General features: G+C 38.4%; 1 protein-coding gene across 1 annotated transcript; it reads left to right on the plus strand.

Annotated features, from left to right (window-relative positions):
- The first annotated feature begins 1,278 nt into the window (after positions 1 to 1,278).
- Positions 1,279 to 16,928, plus strand: LOC121444561 (UPF0600 protein C5orf51 homolog). The gene is made up of 6 exons (XM_041646393.1): positions 1,279 to 1,553; positions 4,860 to 4,966; positions 7,247 to 7,393; positions 9,407 to 9,538; positions 10,516 to 10,630; positions 12,366 to 16,928. The coding sequence occupies exons 1-6, from the start codon at positions 1,454 to 1,456 to the stop codon at positions 12,647 to 12,649; spliced, it is 885 nt and encodes a 294-aa protein (XP_041502327.1). The 5' UTR covers positions 1,279 to 1,453; the 3' UTR covers positions 12,650 to 16,928.
- Positions 16,929 to 18,053: the final 1,125 nt, after the last annotated feature.

Consider the following 18,053-nt stretch of genomic DNA (forward strand, 5'->3'; position numbering starts at 1 on the left):
ATGTATGTCTGCACACAATGCTCCCAGAAGCCAAAAGAGGGCATCAGATGCCCTGGGTCTAGATAGTTGTGAGTGGCCATGTGGTTGTCAGCCAGGCTATTCACCCAGTCCTCTTATCCGATCATCACCCCAGCTCGTGACTGTCAGTTTTATTTAGTCGGTTTGGCATGTTAGAATATGGATCCTTCAGCTTCTGTGAGCTGTTTGTCTCCTGTGCAGGCTGCTCTAGTTCTGGCAGTGTTCCTCTGGCCTCAGCCTCTCATGGGCTGGGATTTCAGGAGTCGGCCAACACTCCAGCAGAAGCATTTGCATTCTTCAGTTCGCCTTGCTCGTATGATGATAAGATTTTCCTGGCCTTCAGTTTCTTGATTAGAAAATATCTGGAAGATTTTGTTAATTGTTTTCGATTAAAAACCATATACATATGTGCCAGGTATACAAGCACCAAGGACACAGCACATGGTTTTTGTTCCGTGCATTTTGAGTGAATTGACACGAGGAAGACACTGAAGTTACAAAGGCTAGTTGGAGGCAAGTCACTCTTAGAAGATCCAATACTATTTTTGTACTTTTAATATTTTCTACTAGGCAAGAACAAAACCTTAAAACTAAGACGGGAACGACAGAGTTATTCAAGATATACTGTGTCAAACAGAAAAAACTCACAAAGAGCATTAAGACGTCCATGGCCATAGACAAGATTAGCGTTCATGGAATGCAAAGCGGTTTGACCTCTTGAGCGCCTATTAACATCCGGAAGAACTCTTAACACTTGTAAAGAAGCGTCTCAAGCTGAACTAAACTACCTACCACGTTTCGGGTGCAGGACACTGAAGGTACTTTAAAATGTGAGCTAGCAAAGATATATCTGAGCTAAAACAAGCTGCAGGGTTAATATTCGTTACTCTATCTAGCACCTCGCGGACGGCCTAATTGTTCGTCTCGGAGGAGCTCGGATGAACCTCACCCATCCGCAGACTTCCGTTTCTGACCGCGGGACTACAGCCGTTTTATTTTCGGCAACCTCTTTCCTACAGGGCCAACAGCTGCAATCCTCTTTCCAGACCTTCCAAGCGGCCCTTTGCCTGCAAGCAGCAGGGGCTGCAGGTGCTGCAGGGGCTGCATGCTCCCCGAGCCCGTGGTGCCAACCGACATCCCATTGGCTCAGCCTGGAGCATGGCCGGCTGCCGATTGGTTGAAAGAAGTAGGCGGGAGGGAGGTGTGCCCTGACGTTACATGGGCTCCCTCGCAGCACAGGATTGTGGGAGGGACGGGGCGACGGGGAGGAACTAAATACCCGGAACGACCTTTGCGGGCCAGGACGGTCACCGCCCGGAGCCTATGTCTCCGCCCACCGGCCGCGTGGGCTCCGCCCCCGCCCCGCCAGCGAGGCCATCAGGTGATCGCAGGCCGCCGCGGTCACGTGGACGGGCCGGCGCGCCCCGAGCTGGCCATGGCGGCCGCGGTGTCCGGTGTGGTGAGGCGGGTGGAAGAGCTCGGGGACCTGGCTCAGGCCCACATACAGCACCTTAGCGAAGCCGCGGGGGAAGACGGTGAGGGAGCGCCGCAGAGGGAGGCGGGCGGACGGTGGGGAGACCCGCGGGCCCGCCGCGCTCGCTGGCCAGAAGGCGCGGCCTGCGCTCCTAGGCGGGGTCCCTGGTCCTGGCCCTCCGAGGGCTGGCGCTTCTGAGCCGGCCCCCATTGGGCAGTCATTTACCCTCTCCTCAGAAGTCGTGCTGCCAAGGCAGCGGGCTTCATACGCCTTGAAACCCTTTCTGTTTACATCTGACCAGATGTGTAGTGTCGAATCTGCGCAAAGGCTAGACTCTGAGTAAAAGTACACACGGACGTTTTCCTGAATGCCTAACTGTTCCCAAATGAACGATGCTTTTTTTTTTTCATCCAGTAAATACAGAGAGGCGTGCATGACAGTTCACGTTCTCATTACTGCCTTGTAAATTTCCCCTTTGTGTTCAGTTCAAAATTCAGTTGTAAATAAACGGAATTTCACACAGTTGCACTGGTGTAGTTGGAATGAGCTTCCCTCCACATCATCTCAGTCCTCGCCAAGCCTTGTGTATTCTGAGAAATGTCTGAGATGTTTCCTCAGGAGGAAACAAAAAAAAAAAAAATGGGATGCGAAACACATCGTTCTTTTGACATCGGAATCAGTTTGCTTTTTATAATTTCTCAGTTGCCATTGGTTCGGCAGTACTTCATTTGAATATCTAGCCTTCATCGTGCACGAGCCTTAAAATTCTTGTAGCTAGACTCATACATTTTCCCAAGTGATTGAACAATTGGTATATTTATAGAGTCGGTTCTGCAATTAAATGGCCCACTTTCAATGAAGAACATTTGCTGGAGTATTTCTACGCCGGACGGTGTTCTTCAGTGTCCCACACACCACATTGAGGCTGTCTTTTGGTTTGTGGCAAATGAAACAGGCTTCAGTAGTGACTGTTGCCTAGTCTATATCCCGGTTTCTTTTAATTCTAGCTTTATTTGGATCATCCCAGAGCACAAATAATTTTTATTCCCTTATTGCTGAACCCAACAGTCTTTCATAGTTTTCTTTTGAAAGAATTCTGTGATCCTATGTAGAGGATACCTGGAAAGAAAAGTTCAGTGTTATATAGTTTTGGAGTCTTTATACATCTGAAATTTGACTTAAATCACAGCCATAGCTGTCCAGTGTATGAGCTCCTAGTCAGTATTGAAGTTAATTTTACCCGGTATTTACTAAGAGAGCTTACATGTATTTAAATTATACTTGACCCTTTTCCATACGACAAAAACAAAACACATTGGAAACTTATCCTTTAGCCTAACACTTTTTTATTAAGTCGTCAGTATTGAGAGTTTCTATTCAAACTAGGTTATATAAGGCGCATCTTCATTCCACTTAAGAATGCTCTTTGTATTTGTGGCCATTTTTTTTCCTCATTATTAGCAGTATGATACTGTCTTGTATGGAATTAGACCGTAAGAAGGATATTTTCCAGAGATTATGTGAGTCACTTTTCTCTCCTTCCTTGCCAGTTTACTTTAAATATTTCTAGCTAAAGGGAATGTGTTTTTATGGACTTTTCTAGCTATGCCAGCACCACACCCCTCCTATGGTAATAGCTATAACATCTTGCTTCAGCAATGACTTGGTTCAATACAAGTCTCGGCATTTACTATAATCTTCTAAGCATGTCGGGAATGCAGCATTCCATACTATTTGGGTTCACAGTAGAATCTTGTGTTCTGAGTTGGTTGGTTGGTTCTTTTGGGCCAAGGAGAGATAGGAAGAGACCTAAGTAGATAGCATTCAGTGTAGGTGAATAGTGATCTTACAGCAACAAAAATTCCTCTAAAGCTATAGTTTAGTTTTTTTACTCAGGAAAACTAAAGGGTGTTATTTATGCCAGCTGCCATACCTGATGGTGTTTTTATTCTAACACTGAATAACTTATCTCTTTATGTAACTGCAGAGGCTGGATCAGATGAGACCACACCAACTACTACATTGTCCACTAGCAAATGGTTAGGAATGGTCCCGTGTTTCAGATAAGAGGCCTAGAGATTTTAGTGTCTTTTGCTGTGGTATACATATATACATTTCACTACTGAAGTGAGATCTGAGGGAGGATAGTGTCTTTGGGACTCACAAAGTCTGAAATCAGAAGTCAAGAAAATATGGTAGTGATGGGGAGATGGTGAAGGTTGGAACGTTGGGTAAATTGTGATAGTGTATTGAAGTAGTAGAATATTTGTTTGTTGTTGGTTTTGTTTGTTTTTCTGTAGGTTTTGAAGGAATGAGGTAGTTTGCCCCATACCAAAATTTTAAAGGAATAAGATAGCCCTCTAGATTGTAATTGTAGCTATAGCAACTAAAAATGGAAGTATGCTAGAGTTGTTTACAGTCTGATATTTTCACAAAGATTTGGCCAATTAATCTTTTAGGAAACATTTGCAATTGCATTTATGAAATTACATGCATTCAGTGGAAGCTCTTTCTGCAAATTTGGGGATTTTGCATTCCCATAAAGGTTGTAAATTTATTAAGTATTTTACTTATTTCTACATTGCAAAAAATATAATAAGCTGAGAACTACGTAGATGGCTCAGAAGGTAAAGCACATGTTGTGTAGTGTGGTGAACTGCTGTAAATGTGAGTTGTCGCGGGCCACATGTAATCCCAGTGTCCTCCAGGTAAGTTGACCAGCTAGACCAGCAGAATCGCACGCTCCTTGTACAAGTGAGAGGCCTTGCCTCAATATGTAAGGTGAGGAATGATTGAGGAAAACATCTTTTTTATTGTTGTTATTGGTTTTTCGAGACAGGGTTTCTCTGTGGTTTTGGAGCCTGTCCTGGAACTAGCTCTTGTAGACCAGGCTGGCCTCAAACTCACAGAGATCCATCTGCCTTCTGAGTGCTGGGATTAAAGCCGTGTGCTACTACCACTTGGCTTGAGGAAGACATCTTGATGTCAGTCTTTGCCCTCCACGTGCATCCTGCATGTGTGTGCTCATGTGTGTAAACAAGCATACATATGCATGTACACTACACATAACATACCAAGAAAGAGTGAGCTGTATACTTAATTCCTTAGTAAAGTCTCTTAAGAATGCTATTTCTAAATTTAAGAAATAGCAACAGTGAATTTAAAAAAAAAAAAACTTTAAGCCTTTGCTTTGAAGAATAAATTTATTTCATTGTGATTGGGTTTTATGTATGAAATAATATTTTAGGTAAGAAATTGCTATCTTTCCACAGTATAGTTTCTTTATATCATTTCTGTTACATAGTACTTTTTTGTTTAAAATGCCCTTTAGATTTATGTAAAATAATCATGTTTTTATTACTTTCAGATCACTTTTTAATTCGGGCCTCTGCAGCTCTAGAAAAATTGAAACTCTTGTGTGGAGAAGAGCAAGAATGTTCAAATCCATCAAATCTTTTGGAACTGTACACACAGGTACTAACACAAATGTGATGTCTGGCTTTACTGAGGGTGTGTTTAATGCACACATTCGTGTGGACGTGGAGACTTGTGGACTTGTGTGTATTCACGTGGAGATCAGAGGTTGATGTCAGGTGTTTTCTTCAGTCACACTCCATCTTGATTTTTGAGACAAGGTCTCTCGTTGAACCGTAACTTATGGATTCAACTGGGCCAGCTGGCCAGCCAGTGAGTGCCAGAGAAGTACTTTCTTAGCCTCCCCAGTGCTGGGATTACAGGTACCCAATGCCAGGCTCAGCTTCTTACATGGTTGCTGAGGATCTAAACTCAGGTCCTAATGTTCGCATCAAATACTTCATTGACTGAGCCGTCTTTCTCAGTCCCTGAACTCTGGCATTTTGATATCAGATTGATTATTTAAATGCTAGGCTTCCAAAGGTTATATAAATAAATAAAATCAAATTTTATTTATAAAGTTTATAAATAAAATCAAATTAATTGTAAAGCATTGAATTTTGCTAAAAAGAAAAAAAACCTGCAGTTTGAAAGGAGTAAGATTCATTAGATACATAAAGAAAAATACTGCTATTAAAATAATTATTGATAACTAATCAGAATACTAGAAATTAATGCCTAATTTTCTTCCCTGGAATTCACCTTTTCTTAGGATGATTCTCACAGTAAACATGATTGCTGTGCTGTCATCATATGCGTTCGTGACATTTTCTTGTTACTTTTCGCTTTCTGTCTTAGTTTGGGTTTCTATTGCTGTGAAGAGTTACCTGACCACAACAACTTTTGTAAAAGAAAAACATTTAATTGGGGTGGCTTACAGTTTCAGAGGTTTAGTCCATTATCACCATGGCAGGACATGGTCGCATGCAGGCAGACATGGTATTGGAGAAGCTGAGAGACCTACACCGCTGGCAACATGAAGCAGTCTGAGGACTGGGCATGGCTTGAGCACATATGAGAACTCAAAGTCTACCTCCACAGTGACACACTTCTTCCAACAAGGCCACACCTACTGTAACAAAGTCACACCTCCTAAGAGTACCACTCCCTATTGGGGCCATTTTCTTTCAAACAACCACACCTTCCTTTTGGGTGGTATATGCTTTCTTGGTCTTTCCAAACAAGCTGACATCTGAATGAACTGTATGCCATTATAGTAATTGATACTTGAATAGCACTTTATAGTTGGCAAAGTGCTTTCGTGTGCCCTTTCTTGATTGCTAAGAGAGTAAAGATAAAGTAGTTATGAAAAATGGAGGACTTGGTTAAGTTTGGAAAGTGCACATTTGTAGCACTGTGCTTCTTCATAGGAGGTACATATGAGTGTTACTGCCTCCAAGCATGACTGACTTAGCCTATAGTAGCTAAACCCTAAGAACTAACTTGGAAGTCTCTAGCTCTTCAGAAAACTTTTCACTCTTGTCTGCTATGGTGAGTATTCTGCTTGTCTTTCACATGAGGATCCTCTAAATACTGAACTTCCCCCAATACAGTAGAATATCTAGGGATACAGACTTAGATTTCCCATGCCTTGAACTCTGCTCATGACTCTGATTCCTTAGCTTCCTCTGTAAGATGCTCGTGGCTCTGAATCAAGATTGTAAGAAGCTGATCTCTCTGCCCTTGGGGATAAGGCTTAGGCCTTATTACTTAGGTATCACAAATTATGCTTGTAGTGTTTCATGTGTTTTACATATTCATTTTACTCTTAAAGAAAGGAACTTTGAAAGGTACTGGTTGTCCATGGTTAGTTTTGTGACCAGTAGAAAAACTACCACTGTAACCCAGTTTCCAGCAGATTAAAATAAGTAAGAGGACTAAGGAGTTTTAAGGTCTTACAGGCTGCTGGGGACTCAGTGTTAGAATTGCACACATTGATGGCATACTTCATTTATGTGGTGGCATACTTCATTTATGTGGTGGCAGGGTGTATGCTCTCAAATACTGGCTGTATATTTGGGAACACAAATCCCCCAAAGATTCAGCATTAAAAAGTAGAATTAGACTATAAAACTTCAGGCATTTATAAATTATCCGGGAGTTATACAGATATGAGCGGCAAATAATAATTGATTACATTTTTATAATTATGACATGTTAATTGAAACATGAATCTTCATTTACTTCTTGAAACAGTAATCCTTTTGGTGCCTGAACATTTTGCTTCCTTTCAAATTTAAATACAGTGCTGATATGGTTGGGTGTCTAATAAAGGCTAAACACTTTGCTATCCTGTAAAGTTTCATCTCTTACGTATACTTTTTTTGTTGTTGTTTTAAGGCCATATTAGACATGACATATTTTGAGGAGAATAAGCTAGTAGATGAAGATTTTCCTGAAGACTCTTCTCCCCAGAAAGTAAAAGAGCTTCTCAGTTTTCTTTCAGAACCAGAAATTTTAGTTAAAGAAAACAATATGCATCCCAAGGTAAGTGCTGTGTACATGCAGATTATAACAGAACATTGTCACATTGTCTTGCCGCTGTTCTGCTCTTTTGTTTGTTTTTGTTTTTCAAGACAGGGTTTCTCTGTGTGGCTTTGGTATGCTCTTTAGACTATGTTTTTGATGCTTGTGAATGTATCCTTGTTTTAAGTTAAGATTAAAAGAAAGAGGTTTGCTGAGCTTGGATTCACATGCTTTATTCCTATCACTTGGGAGGCAGAGGCAAGGGGATCTGTGAGTTTGAGGCCAACCTGGCCTACATAGTGAGTTCCAGGCCAGCCAAGACTATTTAGGAAGATCTTGTTTCAAAGTGGATGGGGAAGCCGGGCGGTGGTGGCGCACGCGTTTAATCCCAGCACTTGGGAGGCAGAGTCAGGTGGCTCTCTTGAGTTCGAGACCAGCTTGGTCTACAAGAGCTAGTTCCCGGACAGGCTCTAAAACCACAGAGAAACCCTGTCTCGTTAAAAAAAAAAAAAAAAAAAAAAAAGCAAAGTGGATGGGGATTGGGGGAGAGGAGGTTAATACTCTAGACCATGATCAGAAAAGTGTATTTTATGAACTACTTTCAGAATATTTATATAATGGAATTTTAATTGTATTGCATACAGAATCCTTTTCTAACACAGATATTTCCTTGTCGCCTTTACTTTTGCAAGCACTGTTTTTTGACAGTCATAAAATCTAATTGTCTTTATTGCCTTTTTTTTTTCTTTAGAGTTTTGAGACAAAGTCTCACTGTGTAATACTGGCTGCCCTTGAACTCTGTAGACTAGGCTGGCCTTAGACTCACAGAAATCCACCTGCCTCCACCTCCTAAGTACTGGAATAAAAACCATGTGCCACCACGCCCAGTCCTTACTGTCTGTTTAAATCCTGACCCTGGTGAACATTGCCGCCTTTCTTACTGGCACTGATCCTTTGTCTCCTACATGTTCTTTTCGCCATCTTTAGAAGTTTTTGCTTGCTCTTTGCCAGAACTCTCCTCTTCTTCATTGTAGAGACAGGCATTGCCCAAGGATGCCTCCTTCATGCTTTGATGTCTCTGATCTGTCTCTAATGTCCTGTTCACATGCTTTGTTAACAGCCTTCTCTAGTTGGCCTTATGTATCTAGGTATCTAGTCCTGGGTTATTCTCCCCCCCCCTTTATTAAACATGTATTTGTGGGTACAATGTGTACATGCTCATGTGTGTGCCACAGTACACGTATGGAGGTCAGAGGACAACTGGCAGGAGTCAGTTTTCTTCTTCCACCATATGGGCTCTGTGATTGAATTCAGGTTTCAAGTCGTGGCAACAAGTACCATTACCTGCTGAGCCTTCTTGATGGCCCTGCTAGATACTATTTTCAAGTAAATGATTTCTTGTATTTATGTGCCTGTTGACCGTCTATCTAAATACCTTCTTGGCTTTATGTATTCATTAGGACAGGCTTTCTGGTAGAGCAATAACCCCAAGATTTAAAGGCCATACCACTATAAACATTTTGGTTTATTTAAGTTATTTTTTCATATATAGCTTTTCATTATTCTAGCAAATTAATTCTTATTCTTTTCTGTAGTTCCTATTTCTTTCTAGAAAAATAGATATTATCTTGACTCAAAGTCTTCATAAAAAGGGTATCTTTTTAATGAGAATGGATTTTGCATTTTTCCAAGTAATAGTAGGGGAATTTTCTACTATCATATTTCAACTTAATTTTTTTTTTTTTTTTTTTGGTTTTTCGAGACAGGGTTTCTCTGTGGTTTTGGAGCCTGTCCTGGAACTAGCTCTTGTAGACTTAATTTTTAATACTACTTGAAATTAAAGAGTTATTTTGCTGTATATATATCAACAGATGACAATATTTTTACTTAATTCAAGCATAAGCATTTCTCTGTAACCTAATCTGGGCACATTCTGTGATATGAGAATGCTTTTAGTTGCTTAATTTTCTTTAGAAGTTTGATTTTGTAAATGTATGGCTTTTTTGTGGATATGCCTTTTGTGTTTCTTTTCAGCTGTGCGATTTGCTTGGGGATGAGCTACTGGAATGCCTCTCTTGGAGACGAGGAGCCCTGTTATATATGTACTGTCACTCTCTAACTAAGAGAAGAGAGTGGCTCCTGAGAAAATCTAACTTGCTCCAGAAGGTAAGAAACAATTTCATTTATGATTTTGATTGTTAGCTTTACAGACTTTAGAACATTTTATAATAACAGTACTGAAATCAGAGATTCTGGGCTAGTAGACCTACATTTTATAATGACAGTAGTGAAATCAGAGGTTCTGGGCTAGTAGACCTACATTTTAGGTTCATGTGCTCTTGGGATTTCTGTAAAGACTAAGATGACACATGAAAGAACAGCATTTGGAGACTACTAATGTGTTTCTCAGGTTCTTGAGTTTTATTTTTGTTTGAATATAAGATAAAGCTGTTAATTTCTAAATATTTTCTTTGGTGAAAGAAGTTTTGTTTTGTGTGTCTCTTTGTAAGCAAGGTAATCCTGAGAAGCCTGTAGGACCCTGCTCCTAAAACATTATGACACTGTCTGTTCTAACAATTTTTATTCCAAAGACATGAATCTTAGTATTGTGTCACTAAGAATTCCAGCTCAGTCTAAATGTACCCATAGTTTGCATAGTCTTGAAAATGGGAAGCCATACTTTTAGGTAGAAAAAATTAGTTATATCTGAATCATAAAACGGGCTAAAATAGAGTTCACTATATTTCAATATATAGTTCAATGTAGGACACTTGTCTAGCATTCATGATGCCCTAGGTTAAGTGCCAAGTACTGCAAAACAAACAAAACTCCGTATTTATTTTTAAAGGTTTTTTGAATTCATGTTTACAGCATTCATCCTTTGATAACATTTTTTTAATAACTGCATTGCTGCAACTTGTGTTTGTGGTTGATATTTCCTCCGTGTTCCATACTCATTATTTGGGAGGGTTTACTTATATTGCAACCGTCTCAGGGTGATAAGTCTTTATGACATTGGAATATCATAGTAATTATATGTACTTCTGTATTGGTCCATTTATCCTTGAGTAAAGATTGAGGCAGAAAGTACTTGTTTATAGTTCTGTGCATAATGCTGTAATTTATTTGATTTCTTTATTTAGTACCTTGTTGATGGGATCAATTACTTGCTGCAGATGCTAAATTATCGATGCCCTATCCAGTTAAATGAAGGTGTTTCTTTTCAAGACCTAGACACAGCTAAATTACTGAGTACAGGTAAGGTGATTTCTTGTTAACATTTCTAAGTGAAGTTTTCTTTTCTTTTTTTTTTTTTTTAAGATTTTAGAAAGCTTGCTAACTACTCTCATTGAAATTTCATACAAAATTTAAAATGAATGCAAGAACTACAATTTTTTTCATATAATGTAGAAAAACACTTAAAACATGTTTAGTTTTAGCTAGATGTATTGGCACAAGTCTTTTTTTTTTTTTTTTTTTTTGGTTTTTTCGAGACAGGGTTTCTCTGTGGCTTTGGAGCCTGTCCTGGAACTAGCTCTGTAGACCAGGCTGGTCTCGAACTCACAGAGATCCACCTGCCTCTGCCTCCCGAGTGCTGGGATTAAAGGCGTGTGCCACCATGGCCCGGCCAAGTACCTTCAGTTCATCTGACCTCAGAGTAAAGGCACAGAACAAATATTTCATTTTGTAACTTATTTTATTTATTTATTTATTTTATTGTTTTTGTTTCTCTGTGGGTTTCTCTGTGGTTTTGGTTCCTGTCCTGGAACTAGCTCTTGTAGACCAGGCTGGTCTCGAACTCCCAGAGATCCGCCTGCCGAGTGCTGGGATTAAAGGCGTGCGCCACCACTGCCTGGCTTTATAAAAATCCCAGTACTCAAGAAGCAAAGTCATAAGAAATTGTGAGTTCAAGATCAGCTTGTTCTGTATAGTGAGTTCCAGGACAGTCAGGGTTACATAGCAAGATGTGAGAAGTGTGTGTGTGTGTGTGTGTGTGTGTGTGTGTGTGTGTGTGTGTAGTTTTGCTTTTATTCATGTGTTCATGTGTGAGTGAATTTATGTGCATGTATGTAGGTACCCACAGAGGTCAACAGGATGCAGAACCTGGAGTTAATTTAGAAGAGTTAATGTATCATGTTACTTTTGTTTTGACAAGAACTAGATTTGGCTATTAATATCATACTAGAAGTAAGTTTTAAAGGAGATAGACTTTTAGGGCTTTTTATGTGCTAATTGTACTTGATAGGTAGAAATTGCTTTACACATAGAAAATATAATACGTATTCCTACTACTCCTGGTCTACCTAGATCTCTTATTCTAAGTCTAATTTGTCTTTATAACAAATTAACATGCTTTGACCTTAAATATTTAATTGCAAAATTTCTGGGAATAATGTTAAAGGAATAGTCATCTTTTGATGGAAATTGTCCTGGTATTCTTTTTTCCTAGTGATACAAAGCAACTTGGATATCTTTAGCATCTGTGATAGTTTAGAATTGTATGGCCTACCAAACACATGATAATACTTAAGACTGTTAGTGTACTCAAATATAAGATGTATTTTAACAATATAGTTATATCACTGATCCTAGAGCATCCTTCAAAATAAACTTTGTGTTCAGGGATGCAGTTCAGAAAATTTATGAGAGTTCTGAAGTTATGTACAGAATTTAGGCTATAATCTAGAAGGGTTCCACCAGTGAAATTAATTCTCAAAGAAGGTTCTAAAGAGGCCTCATAGAAATGTTAAGAATAACTAAATCGTTATTTAAAATATTATTTGACAATACTCTGCTTTGTTTGGGGAATTTCTTATCTAGATAAAAGACACAGCATTGATTTAGTTAGAATTGTGCTAGTGATAGTGAGCTTTTCTGAGCATTAGTAAATGGTATGAAAAATGTTTATTGCTAAAGACATTATGAGTTTTTCAATAGCTGATGTTGCTTTCTATAAACTTAACTCTAATTTCAAAATAAATGACCTTCCCAGGAATATTTAGTGATATTCATGTGCTGGCTATGATGTACAGCGGAGAAATGTGCTACTGGGGATTAAAGCATTGCACAGATCTACAGTCAGAAAATAATGAAGTTGATACTGATGTTTTTGGAGCAAGTTGCACCACACACAAAGAGCCTTTGGATTTCCGAGAAGTAGGTGAAAAAATTTTGAAGAAGTATGTGTCGGTGTGTGAAGGACCTCTGAAAGAGCAGGAGTGGAACACGGCGAATGCTAAGCAGATCCTGAGCTTCTTTCAGCAGCGCTGTAGCTAGGTGTTCCTCTGTCCTCACTGCTTGGAAGAAGATGGGTGAGATGGAAAAGAAGGCTTCAGGAGAGGCGATGTCTACACTGATCCTAAGTATATACACTACGTAAAGATGCCCAGCATGGCTACCCTTCTCTAATGCTATCACCATTCATTGTATAGTCCTAAATCTGTGAAAAAGTAGTCTCTCCCTTCTAAAATAGCATATATGTTATTCTAACTGAACTGAACTGCATACAATCCTGCCACTGGTGAGGAGAGCCCCAGTTATATTTCACTGTGGTAAAATATATGTAACACAAATCTGCATACTTCAAAGATGAAAATCAGTTTTCTCCTTGTTTCAGATATATAGATCAGTATAAATGTAGGCAATTAAAAGATTATAACTATATTTAGATTTCATTTCCAGTAATCTTAAATGGCAAAAGATTTTAGGAATGAACCATTGTATTTATTTTGCCATGTATTACTAATAATACTTAAATTATTGACTTAGCTACTTTATAAATTATTTTTCTTATTTTGTTTAAAACAAAAACTGCATGGTTTCTCCAGTAATGAAGATAAAAATCAGTGTAAATGATTCTATCAGTTCAGATGCTTTTAGGGCACATCTTTGCATATAATGAACTTTACATATGTTTTGCCTTTATTAGGATTGAAATGCTGATGGTCAGAGAGCCTAGTTTGCTGTCTTGCTCACCAACTTTCTGCCTACCTCAACTCCTGTTGTCTTGGGATAGTCTGTATGATGATCCCTTCTGATGCACTAGACTTCTGTCCCAATGACATCTTTACATTCCAGTAATTTCTGCTCCTGCACCTTGTGCATTAGCCATACTCAGTTTCTCTTTCTAAAATCTTAAGTTTCAGTAACTGATAACAATTCTCCGCTTTTCAGCTTTTAAAATTTCCTTGTTTTTGTTGGTTTCTCTCTATTTTTATTCTACAGCTTTTATCCTTTTTACAGGTTTCTTTCTTGACTGTTCTTCTGACTCTTAGCCTCTTTCATGCTTTCTTTGCCCTGCATTTCATGGGACGTCATCTGAACTACTCTCCCCCATTGTTTCCTCTTCTGTCTTATCTGGTAGTGTTGTCCTTAGCTGGCTTTATTCATCCTCCATCAGCTGTTTATTCTTAGGAGACTTAGTTATGTGGAAGGCATGTAGTCTTTCAGAGTGTGTTTCTACATGTGTGACTTCACTTAGAAGAACGTTGACTGTAAGCAACGAAGGTGCCTGTCCTTCCCCACTGTGGTAGAGTCAAATTCATTAGTCAAATTCTGAAGGAGTCAACTTATATTTACTCATTTTTCTGTTTTAAAGAAAAATAGGTTACCTATTTTTTGATGACCAATCTTTTCTAGTTCCTTGTTTTCTTGTTGTTTCTCACTTTCTGTCTTCATGTAAGTTCTGTCTTCTTTCTCTTTCTTGCTTTTTACTCCAAATGCTCATGCTAAAGAATATCTTTCACAGCCATTTGGCTTGCAGTGCCCATAATATCAGGCTGATTTCCCTGCCAGGAACTTGAGCCCCAGTCTCCTTGCTTCCTCTGAAGTTTATTTCTAACTGCCTATTAAATACTGACTGCACAGTAATTTTAAGTTCAGTATGAGCAAAAGACAGATACTTCATTTTTAATGGAAAATCTTCTCTGCTTCACCCCCCCCCCCGCAGTTTTGTGTAGTTTTTCAGGAAGAGAAACAGAAGGTTTACCTTCCCAGCCTCATTTCTATACTCACTCTGATTTGTCTTCTAGATCAACATTTTTTCAAACATCAAAATTACAGGCTTCTTTTTGATCAACAAAATTCTGAATAGGCAATGGTAGCTAGGGGAGATTCCTCCATCCCTGCTTCAACTCCTGGCATATCTTTATAAAACCAAGATTTTTATGTTTCCTAGCATTTTAGCAAGTTTTATTATGAAAATACTTTGGCTTTCTAAAATTAAATAATCTTTAATGTGATTTTTAGAAGCACAGACTTTTTCAGTGGGTCATAGTCAATTAATCAAGTTCTTCCAGTACTTTCCCAATGCACTTATGTGTTTCAGCCTCAGTACCTTTGTAGACACCATTATTTCCAGGCCTCTCTTTGTGGTCAGGTAAATAATTTACTTGTATGATGTACTTTTAGTAATACTGTGTCCAGAGGCTGTTTTCAGCCCTTTCCAGTAGAAATTAGATATTCCTTCATATTTTTTGTCTTCCTTTTCCCACATTACCACAGCACAATGTGTTGTAATTATTTTTCTTACTATTAAATGAACTCCATAGCTTAAAAATTTACCTTTGCACATACTGTTCATTGCATGGTAGGTAGTTATGTTTTTTGAATTAATGAGGCATGATTTGAAATGCCAAATTTTGCACAAAAGCGTTGCTGCTATTGCATTCCAAACTGCCATGCCCTCTATACCAGTGGTTCATACATCAAAAAGGAAAATATATTCCTCAGAAGAGTAAAGTGTTACTTGGATACTAAACCTGGGAAAACAAGACCTTATCTTCAGAAGCTGAGAACTTCATGTTTTGCCTTTATTACCTTTGTGGACTCACTGGTTGGTACAATTATGAGGGTATTCTTGGGTGCTTTTGTATAATTTACTCCCTCCCCCAAACAATTGGAGAACAATTTGTAGACCATAATAGTTGCAGGACTTTTTACTGTGGTATTATAAATGAACAACACATTTTGTATTCATTTAATCTTGATGAGTAAATTCTTTTATGTATAATGAAGTAACCTCAAAATACCAAATATTCCACATATGGACAATAGTTAAGCCTCCAATCGATTTTTCTCAACAACTGTTGTATGCCTACTACATGCCATGTCTTGTCCTAGGCACCAAGGATAGAGCTTTGGAAACACTATCATCCATCAGTAGATGAGGAATATACAGCATGTCAAGGGATAATGCTATTGAGCATGATGTAGGGTGTAAGGGACAAGTGTGACTTGGAGGTGGGTGCTGTTTTATTTAGAGTGATGAGAATGGCACATCTAAGCACCTGTCTTCAATTTCCATCCTGTTATTTAGATACCTTGTATATTCAGTACTGTCAAAGATTTTCTTAGGGAAGTCACCACCTACAACCTTCTCACTTTTGCTGCATTGAATGGACTTCTTATCAGTGGCATTCCTAATGTCTACTGCCTAAAGGCCTTGGCATTTTATTCATTCCAAGTAGTTTTCCTACTACCTTCCAGTTCCCTTTTCTGTCTTCTGTAAGGTTCCTATATCTGTCCACAGAAGCCAAACTCTGTAGTTTCTTTAATATCACTTCCCTATATATTTAAAACAATATGAGGTAACATAGTTTGGGAATATTACGTTAAGAGGTACTTAATATGTCACAATTAATGTATACATTATATATTCATGCTGATGTTCAGTGAGTTTTGTTTTCCTACTTCTAGTGAAAAATCACTTTATCTTCAGTTGGAATTCGTTGCTGTTTACTGAGATGTAAAATGTTATAGGATTTCCCACAATCCTTAAATGTTTATCCTTAAATGTATGAATTTTCTGATATGGATCAGGCTGTGAGACTTGAATGTGAGTTTGAGGCCAGCCTGGTCTACAAAGGAAGTTTCAGGACAGCTAGGGCTATTACACAGAAACGCTGTGTCATAAAACAAAAACAACAACAAAAAGACTAAGAGACTGTCTCTTACTATGTTTATAGGCTTTTTGGCTACTGTGTATTATTTGGTGTTAAGGCACATATGGCATTCCCTTGTCTTTTGCATACAGTAGAGTGAGGTAAGAGTCATGACTAAAAGCCCACCATAAAGTTACATTCCTAGTGTTACAGCCTTGCCGTCAGTGCTCTGATCTTCATTAAAATGTATGAGCTGTGTGTGAAGTTGTTGTCTGACTTATCTTCATGACACTTTAAAAACCCACTGCTACTAACATGGTCTACTTTAGATTGCTTGTATCCTTGGTCCGTCTTTTAGGGTCCCTTTTGTAACTATGAGGATAACCCATCTGCCACAGAATCCAGGATTCCATAGTTCTCTAGTATTACTTATCCTGAGTTCTTTTAATATAAAATGAAATACATTATGGAAGTATTATATTAACATAAGCTTAATATAGCCAGAATTAAAAGTATTCATTATATACTTATGCTGGTGTTGAGTAGTTTGGTTTTTGCGACTTTTAGTGACATTTTCCAACTACAGTGTTTTGGAACATGATTAATAAAATAAAACCACATTACTGTACTTGTTTCTTGTTTTATATTTTATTCTTGCATCAGAATAAAAACATTTCCTCTCAGTTTGCTGTCCTGATTTTTGAATGCTTTTTTTTCTGGTCCTAATAACTTGCAGACAGGTTAGCATAATGATTCAGATAGTGAGTTCTGGAGCTAGAAGGCCTGAATTAATTCACAACCCTGCCATCCTAACTGTAATCCTATGTAAATTACTAAGGCTTTTTGGCTTTTAATATTCTATTTCTCTATTATTTTTAAGTATGTTTAAATGGTGCATTTCTGTGCTCATGGCCCGCAGAGGCTAGAGGCTTCAGATATCAGGAGCTAGAGTTTCAGGTGATGTGAGTCAACTGGGGTGGGTGTTAGGATTCCAACTTCCATCCTCTGCGAGAGCAGGAGGAACTCCTAACCACTGATCCACCTCTCCAGTCCATTAATCTTACTTTCCACAAATATTTCTATAAGGAATCTGAATTCTCATTCAATAGATAATTCACATTTCCTTGTAATACAAGAGCAGTGGCATTTTGTTTCTTCATGCTTAACTGACTTAGTTTCTCATGCTAATTTTCTTTCTATGAAAATAAAACAATGTAGGGAGGAGAAATGCCATCTAAGTAATTCTTACCTTTTCCTGTTGACCCGAGCCTATGCTTGACCTATTTGCTAGCAATGGTGTGTGGAAAAATTATTTTAAATTTAGATTCTTACAGAGCCCCAATTGCCCGGTCGTCAAGCTTTGTTGAACTTCTTGTCATTCAGATCCTCAGCTACTACTTTCTGAATGATGGGCCCTATTGCAAAGCATTTATGGTCTACTACTGAGCAGTGAATACTGTTCCATGCGCCATATATTATTAATTCTCCACTGTTTTAATATTTATATACTGGCGACTTTCTGGTAGCCTAGTATGTTCTTTAAAGGTTTAATGTTTATAAAGATGTGGATCTCGCCTTCTACTTTGAAGATTAAAAAATGGGATTAATTTTTAAATATCCTATGGATTAGATATAAGAGAACATTTTGACAATAGAGGTTAAGCCAATTGTATATGCAGATAATATAATTTAAATGTTTTCACAAAAACAATATAGCTGGGTATCGTGGAGTGGTAAGCACTTACCGGTTGACAAATTTAGATTGAGATAGTCTATTTGAAAATATCTGATACATGCTA

Source organism: Microtus oregoni, unplaced genomic scaffold, assembly GCF_018167655.1.
Source record: "Microtus oregoni isolate MIOR12 unplaced genomic scaffold, Mior012 000132F_ref0000261, whole genome shotgun sequence".
Lineage (NCBI taxonomy): Eukaryota > Metazoa > Chordata > Mammalia > Rodentia > Cricetidae > Microtus > Microtus oregoni.